The sequence below is a fragment of the Cicer arietinum genome, chromosome 4 (assembly GCF_000331145.2).
Source record: "Cicer arietinum cultivar CDC Frontier isolate Library 1 chromosome 4, Cicar.CDCFrontier_v2.0, whole genome shotgun sequence".
Classification (NCBI taxonomy): Eukaryota; Viridiplantae; Streptophyta; class Magnoliopsida; order Fabales; family Fabaceae; genus Cicer; species Cicer arietinum.
In genome coordinates, this window is record NC_021163.2 from 26439955 (window position 1) to 26451940 (window position 11986).

Sequence of the window (11986 nt, forward strand, 5' to 3'; positions counted from 1 at the left end):
AGTTTCGAAATTTTGTCTTTTTTTTTAAATAAACTGCATTTCGAAGGTTTTAAAATAGCAAAATTTTCGAGTAACTTACTAAAATTCATTTCGAAAATTTAAAGTTTCGAATCCAACATTTTTTTTTGTAAATTTTCGAAGGTGGTGGGGTGTGAAATCTGAATGGTAATTTTTAAAATAATATTATACTGTTTTACAAAAGGGTATTTTAGTCTTTAAAAAATAGTGGGGGGGTGGCAGGTCAAATTGGGGGGTGCCTGGTACAAAACTCCAGCAATTGATATATGTCCACGTTTTCAAGCCCAGCCTAAACAAAACTACTTGCATCTTATAAGGTTTTTGTTAACCCCACCTCACCCTTAATTTCAGGATTCCACCTTCACCCCTAACCTATTAGAAAATATCCATATGAAAAAATCCCATGTTGTTTCTTCTTAATATTAATTTGAATTTTACAACCTTAAAAAAATATTAGATTTTGGACATTTTGATTGTCTAACATTTGAAAACTTTTTAAACACTGTATTTGAATTTTAAATACAACACTGTTATTTTTTTAAAAAAAAATGTTTTATGAAATGTAGAATGAATTAAAATAATATATACAATCGATTCAATTGTGGATATGATCATATGAGAAAGTGATGATTATTATTTATATAGTGTTAGTTGTTGTCATATATTTTTTTCTTGTATTAAATTTTTATAATATTTGTATTCATAGTTTTAAATTGCGATCCACGTCTGCAATTGAATTGTACTATTGTGGATTTTAAAGTCTTTGTAATAGCATCGCAACTATATCAACTATATCTATCTGTATTTTTTCATAATGAAAAAATCTAAAGTGTAATTATAACGACAACCACAGTTACAATTTAAAATCATGTCTCTATCTTAATAATAAGCAATATTTTTAAAGAATTATGTGTACTTTTTAGAATATCCAAAATTTTATATTATTTTAGTTTTTCAACATTCAAAAGCTATGTAAAATAAAATTTTACACATTTCCAGACTATATATATGTGACTATTTAATGTTTGAAAACTTAATTCATAGCCATAATCATCGTCATAGCATCCCCTCATTTCCTTTATTGGTTGGTAGGGGATAGCTTCTAGCAGAGGAGAAAATACTCCATGTAGATAAGTGACGAATATTCGATAAATCAAGATTATATGAATCCCAATAAATACATTGCTTCAATTCTTTGTTCAAATGTCAATAATTGTTTATCATAATATCACTATAACATTTGTTGTTTTTGGTAACAAAGTGTTCCCTAAACTATTCCATAAAAATGTTCTCATAATTTATGCAACATTTATTAATAGTATGTTCAATGAGAAAAAATAATACAATCTTATATGATAGACAACATTCACATAGATTCTCCAACTTGTAACAACACTCACATAAACTTCATATAATCATCGTGTTCACGCTAAACACTTAGATCTTCATGATCATGGTACATCAAGTAGCAAGATCTTCTAAATTCTGTATTATATTAGAATATATATTACTGGCTCGGTTCTTAATTTTTTATTTAAAAAATAAGTAGATCAACAAAAATTTATGTATTTAGTTCAAAATTTAGACTAAATACATTAAAAAAATTTACTTATTCTTTTTTATAAATAGCATAGGAGAGAATAAGTGGTTACATATTCCATTCCATATTTCCAAAAAAAATAAACAAAAAGGTAATTTTATAATTATACATGAAATTTGACTTACCAATTAATCACCATTAATTGGCAGCAAAGATCAAAGTTGAATAGCATTGAATGAGTGAGAAAGCAAATTAACTCCAGATAAATCTAATAATGCTAACACCATTAACTCAATATATGAAGTTTATTATATTTATTAATGAAACAGGATGAACAGATAAATCTACATAATATGACACCCTGCTTCTACATAACATTTTAGATCACAAAATCAAACTTTACGAACTCAGATACACCATCCCTCAACGTAATAAAAATCACTCCAACATTAACAGATCCATTACCAATTGCCACATCAATATCAAGGGTAATATCGTCTTTTCCTGGCCACCCAACGTTGACTTCAAGGACATTGTACGAAACTGTGCGTTCGTAATTGAGAGCACGGAAATTTACTGTAATATCAAATGAAGGAGTTAAATCAACCGTTTCAGTTTCGGTATTGAGGGATGTGACGGTGACAAAGTCAAATTTAACGGTGCGGGGTTGGAAAGGGGGTTTAAAGAGACGAAGCAAAAAGAGGCTGGCGATGGCTAAGAAAAGGTAAAACAACAAGATGCTGACGTCAGAAGGAAGGGCAACATCATCAAGCATGAAAAATTTTGAATTGAGAAAGGAAGCCATGGAATCGTAAACGGATGTGAAGAGAGTAAAATAGAAGAGTACCAGTTAATTGTTATAAATATAAGAGCTTGTTGGTGAACTAAAAGATGGTGAAGAAGTTATAAGAAAAAAATTTAGATTCAAACAAATTAAAATTAAAGTAAAGTAATTTCAAAAGTGTTTATATTTAATGACCATAACGATGCTCGGAGATAGTAACTTTTTCTTATATAATTGTTGGAAAATATCCAAGACATTTTCTTCCTGGTCACTCAAAAATGGGATGACTAAGCTCACATAATTAATGCTTTTTCGATAAAGATTCTTTCGCATACATTAAAAGAAACTCATATAAATAAATATAACAATTTTATAAAATTGTCATCCTTAACTATTGATATTTTTTTTTAATAAAATTAGTGACGATTAAAAAATTTCATAACTATAACTATATATATATATATATATATATATATATATATAATTTAATTTTTATATATTATTAATGTAAAATTTTATACTGTAAATAAATTACAACTAATTATGTGGGTAAAAGTAATTATAATAAAAATCAAATATTATTAATTATCTAATAATTATAATTAATTGATAATATAAAAATAATTTATACTAATGACACATATAAAATAAATTTATATATATATATAGTGAGATATGACGATGATTTGAAAGTTGTACCCAAAATATTAATTTAAGAAAAAAAAAATTGTGTTAAATAAATTATTATTACGTTGAAAAAAAAATCACACTTATTTGGAACAACATTTTCTGTTATAGCCATACATATTTTAAAATAGAAGGACTTCCTCCATTTAATTATTTATGTAATATTTAATTATTTCACATAAATTAGAGAGAAATTATAAATTCTAAAATGCAGTTTGTTGCAAAATATTCTTTTCACACATCTCAAACAAAAAATGAGAGAAAGATATAACTTCAGAGATAAGATAAATTATGAGTCAGACTAATAATTGTTTTAAAGGTATTTGTTAAAGATATAAAAGTAAAAAAATTATATTGAAAAAATTAATTTTGATATTTTAAAAGTTAAATATACAATTTAAATACACTTTTTAATGTAAACTTTGTATCTTTAGATGTTTAACAAATATTCAAGGGCATTTGTTAGTATTTTTTATATATTACACGAGAGAAAATACATATATATATCTATATATATATATATATATATATATATATATATAATTTAATTTTTATATATTATTAATGTAAAATTTTATACTGTAAATAAATTACAACTAATTATGTGGGTAAAAGTAATTATAATAAAAATCAAATATTATTAATTATCTAATAATTATAATTAATTGATAATATAAAAATAATTTATACTAATGACACATATAAAATAAATTTATATATATATATAGTGAGATATGACGATGATTTGAAAGTTGTACCCAAAATATTAATTTAAGAAAAAAAAAATTGTGTTAAATAAATTATTATTACGTTGAAAAAAAAATCACACTTATTTGGAACAACATTTTCTGTTATAGCCATACATATTTTAAAATAGAAGGACTTCCTCCATTTAATTATTTATGTAATATTTAATTATTTCACATAAATTAGAGAGAAATTATAAATTCTAAAATGCAGTTTGTTGCAAAATATTCTTTTCACACATCTCAAACAAAAAATGAGAGAAAGATATAACTTCAGAGATAAGATAAATTATGAGTCAGACTAATAATTGTTTTAAAGGTATTTGTTAAAGATATAAAAGTAAAAAAATTATATTGAAAAAATTAATTTTGATATTTTAAAAGTTAAATATACAATTTAAATACACTTTTTAATGTAAACTTTGTATCTTTAGATGTTTAACAAATATTCAAGGGCATTTGTTAGTATTTTTTATATATTACACGAGAGAAAATATTGTAAATATAAAGTTTGACGAACATAAAGAAATTGATAAGCTATTCATGTCTTAGTTCCTTCCGAGGGTGTCTCTCATGATCAGGAGTCTGTCTTACATTGAATTGATTTAAAGCCAATTTCCCCAAACACCTTAAGTGAACAAGGTTTAATTCTTGAAATTGTAAAACAAATTGTTGAAAATATGAAATGAACTAAAAAAAATTATATTTTGCCAATAAATCGACACTTTTATTAAAAGATTTAGCGTTTTCTAAAAGTTTCAATCACAAACTAATCACTATCACAATGTTGACCAAATAGTTTTTTTAACTTAAGTACATTTTTAAATTTTTATAAAATTTTAATTTTTTAATTTTAGATAATATAAAATAAAAATATAATTTTTAGTTTTTATAAAACTATCCACAAATTAATTTTAATCTATGTTGAATCAAAATATATTTAATTATCTTTTAATTTAAAATTTTGAAATAATTTTTTGCAAACATATATTTAAAATACTTTACAAAAATTAAATTTTTTTAATTTTAAATAAATTAAATATAAATTTTTTAAATATAAAACAGTTAAAATCAAAATAACGAAAAGATAAACTTTGAAATCAAAATATCAAATAATTGTGATGAAATATAAAATGATTTAGAAAGCCAATTTACTGTATCCAGTAGTTCAACTGGACATCGCAAAGCAGATCAAATAATACTAAACTTCAATGCATCAACATTTAATCAACTATTTATATAACCACGCAACAAAACACACACAAAAAGAACAAAACTGACATAAAAAAATAAAAACATACAAAATACCGGCAGGTTGTATGTACACGAAGATTAATGGCATAGCGTAGATACCAAAATAAGAGAGAAAATATTCTAATTTTTATCTATCTTACAATAAATGTTACTTAAATTTTTTGTATATATATTAATAAATAAAATAATTTTATCAAATTATTTATTTTAATTGTTGATATATTTTCTAGTATTGTTAATATAAAGTACAATAATATTTTAAAAGTAGTATAAAAAATAATAATTGCATGAAACTATAAAGAAATAAACTAAATTTACATTAAACATTGATATTCACGTTCATTTTAACAATGACAAGGAAAAAGTATTTTGATATAAATATATCAATTATCAAATTTCTTAGTTTTATTATATTAACCAAAACAGGTATTAAAAAACGTACAAAAACATAATTTTAGACTGAATAATTTAAATCACGATGCAATATACGACGAGGAAGCATCAAATTAGCCTTCCAACTACCACTTTTACTACCCGGTGCAAAAACAACCACCACGGGATTGAACTCGAACCTCAGATTCTCCGATGAACCATCCCCGAACTGAACCGAACCAAACACCGACACTCCAAAATTAACCGAACCACAACGCCATTCAGCATCAATCCCCTTCACTACATCACTACCATTACTAAATCCGTCCACCACCTTTAAAATAACTCCAACATCAGTCATACTATAGTTTCTCTCAGTGAACGGCGACAACCGCACCTCAGCAAGGGTAATAGTGTCTTTTCCAGACCACCAAACCTTTACCTCAATGTCATTGTACGTAACTGTCCGATCATTCTTCTTGAAATATTTGAAAACAAAGGTCATGTCGAATTTTGCCGTTAAATTAACGGCTTTGGTGTCGAGCGAGTTAACGGTGACGGAGTTAAGTTTAACGGTGGGGTGGTAGTGAGGTAGAAGAGGAGTTAGTACAAAATAGAGGAGGATGGAACAGTAACAGAAAATAACGAAAAAAGTGAAACTGCAGAGATAATAACGTATTCCTTTTATATCTGAAGGAATATCGGTGAAGTGTGTATTGAATTTGGATGCGGTTCGTGAATTCAATAGAGGTGCCATTGATATAGGAAATAGTGCAATTTGGCACAGTTGTTGAGAGTTATAAGGGAGGAGTTTTTGAAGTTAGTGTTGTAATGTAATTGTTGTGTATGTACTTGGATTTCATGAGACAATTCCTTGCATGGAGGAGGGATAGGTGACACTCACACATACTAGTAAATGTTTTTGTCTTATATATGGGAAATTGTGCATTCTTTAATTGAGGGAGTGAAATTAAGTTTCATTCAAATCACAATTGGAGAATATTACTTTGCCATCGTTAGTAAGGCTAAAATAGGTTATTAAGGTAATCGTCTTCATATACGTAGTTTTAATACCAAAATCTGACTCATATATATGTGTGTATCAACTCAATATCTATATATGTATTCTCAGGATATTTATCGGTTGGATATAAATTCAATAGTCTTCCGTCCTTAAGGAAATGAATGACATTTTAGGAGTGGACTCTAATTTAATAATTCATATAGATAATGTGAATAAAGATATTTTATATTGTTAATTAATTATAATTTTTTTACAAAAATTAATTACAATCTTTAAATTATTAAAAAAATTATTTTTATCGTAGTTATTGTTAAAGTCACACACACGAGTGGTTATGATTTGTAATCTATAAAAAAATTGCATTAACAATAGTGTATATAAAATATAAAAATAAAAATAAAACTCTTTATATAGGTGTTTTATTAAGTTTTTTAATAAAGATTAAAAAGTCAATAAATTATTAAAAGAATATTTAATTTTATAAGATTATATACTTTTATTAATTATTGATTAAACTATTGTCAAAAATATAAAATAGAATATAATGACTTGAAAATGCAGATAATATTAATTTAAGAGTATAATTAAAAAAATTAATTTATGTTATAGAAAAGAAAATTATAACGAGACTTACTTTAAAGAAGAAAAGAAAAAGAAAAAATATATATATAATAAAACTAGAAAATATTTCTTAGCCTCCTACTAAGTTGTAACTCAATATTTATTTAAGTCGTTTCCCAACTCAATACTTAGTATAATGACCAAGTAGGTCATATATATGTTTGGGCCACCGGCCATATAACATCTCTCAATGCTTATTCCCTCTAATTTTAAATAGCAGTAAAATTCACTTTTCTAATACAGAATTAATAACAATTTTGTAGCGACTATATAAACTAGTGCAAAGGATATTATGCAATAATTAAGAGAAAAAACTATTTACACCTTCAGAGACAGCAGTTGAGCATCATAATGCCATGTATGGACGTTGCATTGCTTATAAGAGAGAAAAAAATCGACAATGAAATGGAAGCTAGTGTAGCTTGCACTAGGACTAGCAATTTAAGCTTGTTATTGTTTACTGTATATGAAATCTACCGATAAATTTGCTAGTTAAACAGCTAGTTCGATTTTCCGAGTCACTCGTTAATTTTACAAAATTTATTACTTTACACACTTGAAAGATATGTCATATGTGCACAGAGAAACACACTAGATTTCAACATACTAAAAAAGAACACTAGCCGATTGATTCAATTTTATTATATTTACAAAAATAAAAACATGGTGAATAGTCCCATAAATATAATTCATAATAGTTGCATACACATTAGATATATTAGAGTGCGGGTTGGATCCTAAAATATCCACAAAATAGAAACAATGATCACCAAAGTCCCATTGCTTTTGCCATTTGAACACAATAACAGCTCTATCACACTAACCCTCATGTGTTTAGTCATAAACTCAATCACACCTTGCTGGAAAACAAACTCACTCTGAAATTCACACATCCATAAACCCACAGTCCGACCTCAATCATGCTCCTCACTCCTTGCATGAACCGACAAGCACATGGTTGTAAGGATAATATTGTCATTTCCCAACCACCTGATTTTCACTGTGACGGTATTTGTTGTTTGTGTTTTTGTTAGTGAGGTTAAGTTGACAGTTTAAGTTTGGCAATGGAGAAATAGAATTTGGTTGGGATTATTAAGAAGCAAGGGAATATGATGATTCTGAAGAAGATGAATGATGCAGTGATTAAAGCTCGAATACTTAATGAACTTCAGTTAAGAACGAATTGTTCAAGAGAAACGAGTTTGAATCTTGACTGATGCAATTTTTGGTCAAGTTTTAAATTAAATTTTACTTATCTTCCGACCAAACTCTTATTAAAGTTACATTCTCTTAAAAATCAAAAGAATCCAAAGAGTTAAAAACAAAAATTAAAACTCCCCCTTGAACACTTGCCAATTTATAAATTGGGTGCCGTGTAATAAGAAGGAATAAAAGGGGTAGGATAGGAGGGAGAAAAAGAATTCGAATAATAAATGGATAATAAGTCTACATTATAAACCACTCATTAAAGAGTACTACCTAAGTTTTCAAACACAAGTGATCTATGAAACTATTTTCACCGCTTCTGTTCACACGTCGTCTTGCTTTCGAAAAATTCACCTAGCATTTGTTCAAGATTCTCAGGAGAGTATCTGATGTACTTTTGAGGATTTTTGCCATTCTCAATCATGGGCCTAAAAGATTAAATACATGTTTATCAACGTCAAAAGGATAAAAATTAAGTGAGGCATGAGTTACCTTTTAAGATTTGTAAGTAATTTACCCATCAATCAATAAAAACTAGTCACAACTAATTTGTAAGTAGTACCCCCAATTTAATATTTCCTTCACTTGCAAAATTTGTTATGTGGCCAATTTTCATTGGTTAATAGGTAAATTACCCATAAATCTTCGAAGATAATATAGAAAAAACCTAAAAATTATATAGATGAGCCAATTAGAAAACAGAAAGAAAAAAACAAGCCAAACTGAAACATACCCAAAACGTTTAAGGAAAGATCTATAGGCAGGCAACAGAACCTCAGCAACAGCCAGTCTAAGTGATTCGCGCAACTCACTATCAGGAACAGTCCACTGAGATTGTCTCTGATGAAGCTCCTCAAATTGAGCGTTAAATGTCTTGAACCTATCTTTAACCGCAGTTCTTGAAATTCCACTGTTGCTGTCCGCTCCACCAGATGAATTACCTCCTTGGACAGTGAGGCACTGCAAAATCTGCAGGATCATATAACACTATCTATGAATGAAAATTTCGTCATACAAACTCAGGGTGAATTCATAAATTATTTGGATTAATATCTTTAACACCCATATATCGCATAACAACTGCAGGATTGAAGTTTAGAACATATTTACATAAAACAAGCAGCTTGTCAATTTAAGAACAATGTGCCGATGAGACATCAATCAAACAAAGCCTATAAATTGCTGTTACTATAAACCCGGAAAGAGTTGAGCCAGGTCTTACGATAAAAGAAATGAAAGAATCCCCCAATGAAAGGAATGACTGTGAACAGAAAGGTGAACACAAAACCTGAGATTTTGATTATTCAAACTTTGAGTACTTACTAATATAATATACTAACCATTAACATTAGTGTTCTGCAATATCTTTGTAACCGAAAGTTCATCGCTATTTCTTTCTAATACAAATACCCATTTTCAATTTTCATTTGTATCTTAACAAAATTAAAAGGGAGGAGGTTAAAATCATCATATATATATATATATATATATACATAGATCCTTTTATTTTACCGGATATACATAGGTCCTTGTTATCTGTATTTATGCTCATAATAGATTATCAAGTGTAAAAGAAATTCCACAGCCACAAAGATTCTGTAGCATGAAAAATTAAATTTGAAGAAATTAACCTTTGCCCAAGAGATCCTTTTATACTGATTTGCATGCTGCTGCACAATTCTTCTGTGAATTTGTACCCAGTCATCCCCCAACATGTCCTTTGCTTCTGACCTGTAAGTAACAATAGGCAAAATGGAACTGAATCCAGATAGAATCTCCAACTTAAAATACTTCTTCTGTTTCTAATTATAAGCACCATTTGGAAAAAAAGTTTGTCTCTAAATATAAGCTTCTTTCATGTTACTAGATACATTTATAATTTTTATCAAACATACCCTTTCTTAATATTACTAATTTATTTTGCAAAATAAAAAGTCAAAGTTGAACAAATTCATATGCAAAAGGTATTTTGGGAACATCAACACATGGAATGGGCAAATTAAATTCACAAAACTACTTTTCTTACGATATGTGAGAAAGAGAAAGGATGTTTATAAAAGGTGACAGAGGGAGTACTTCTTGAGGGGAAAGGAAAAGATCAACAACCAACCTTCTCACAGATCTCACTATGTAATGGATATTGTTCATAAGAAACAACTGGGTTAGGCCTGGGTCTTTATATTGTTTAGATTTTCCATCTAGGTTATTCTGGAGAGCTTGCATAATCCTAGTTGTAACAGATGCTAACTGAGCTTCGGGATCACTAGGATCAAATTCTTGAAAAAGTTGTTTCAGAGTTGCTTGATAACTGGCCACATTCAGAACCCATAGTAAGATGGTAAACTTAACAAAGACAATACAGTCCAATTAGTAGAAAATTCAGAGAAACTTCATCAGTATTACTCACTCATAGAGAAATTTCACGTAATTGATCACATAGCTGGTTAGAGGGTGGACAGTTCCATCTTGCACAGCAGTTTTAGTAGCATCTTTTTCAACTGCTTCCTCAAAGTCACCAAAGGTTTCTTGGGCTGTCTGAGCAAGTCGCTTTGTCAAACTGATTGCAGCTTCCCGCATTTCAGAGCAAATTTTACTATCAAACAGTATCTCAATCTGCATCATGTACAAACCCCACCACAAACAACGAAAAAATATAGATCATAACAAGAACATAGTACAAAAATAACAAACAAAGAGAACAACTAAATGAATCAAATTCCTGCCTACAATGATACTAGCAATGCAGAGCAATTATTAGAAAATAGTATATTTCTTATAAAGAGAGCAAGTACAAACCTACAATAAAAACTAGAATTATTTTAAAAACTTTTTATTTCTTTGTCATATACTTTTTCCACTTGTTCTTTCCTCTCAACTGTTTTCTTGCCTCCAACCTAGTTAAGGAAAACTATCTTATGGCTTCTATGGATTGATATGCATCCTTCAAATAACAAATCTTCTTCAAATTGAAACAAACAAGCACAAATTCAAATTGATAACTGAGAGTTTCCAAAAAGATAAAAGACATCTCGGAGAGCCTCAATATTATATCACACCCCTTACGATAATAATTATTTCAACCCTAAGCTAAATTGATATACATAATTCAGGTGAGACAAATACAAGAAATTCAAACTTAACAATACCTCTGGTTGAAGCTCTCTCATTATCTCATACATGTCGAGAAGAACAAATAATTTTTCAGGTGACCTCTTGCTTTTGGCAATAGCCTCTCCAAAACTAAGAAGCATAGCCACACTGCTAGCAGTGACATCAGCAAAGCATGAAGCTTTCAAAGAATCAACACCATCAAATATTTGATCACATATTTTCTTTTCCCCCACAATCAACAATTTTATCTGGTCAAATAAACTTAAGAGTGATTTGTGGGACCGAAATAGAATAGATAAAAAAGGAGATTCATATTCATCCTTACAGCAATCCTCATGTAATGAATCCAGTTTCCAATCTTAGCCTCCAAAACCTCCCATTGCATTTTTTGAACATCATCCTTACTCAGCCTCTCTACACCTAACTTCCTCAGACTCTGCTCCAGGACTGCAGCACGGGTGTCTCTACAAATTTGGAACATATAGTTAAATCAATCCAAATTTGGAAAAACACAGGTGCAGACTTGTTCGAGTTGATGTCATATATTTCCAGCATTGTACACACAAAAGTGGAGCCTAGTCATCAGTTAATTCAGAAAGAAGTAAACATAACTACCTATAGAT

General features: G+C 28.5%; 1 protein-coding gene across 1 annotated transcript in view; it reads right to left on the reverse strand.

The window, feature by feature from the left end:
* Positions 1-8449: 8449 nt before the first annotated feature.
* The window catches only part of LOC101506851 (exocyst complex component EXO70A1), a 7013-nt gene continuing 3476 nt past the window's right edge, over positions 8450-11986 (reverse strand). The window contains exons 5-11 of the mRNA XM_012714921.3: positions 11689-11843; positions 11399-11611; positions 10660-10865; positions 10363-10560; positions 9884-9983; positions 8986-9221; positions 8450-8680 (exon numbers count right to left, since the gene is read on the reverse strand). Coding sequence (XP_012570375.1) covers positions 8563-8680; positions 8986-9221; positions 9884-9983; positions 10363-10560; positions 10660-10865; positions 11399-11611; positions 11689-11843 — 1226 coding nt within the window. The 3' untranslated portion in view covers positions 8450-8562. The remainder of the gene's footprint in view (positions 8681-8985; positions 9222-9883; positions 9984-10362; positions 10561-10659; positions 10866-11398; positions 11612-11688; positions 11844-11986) is intronic.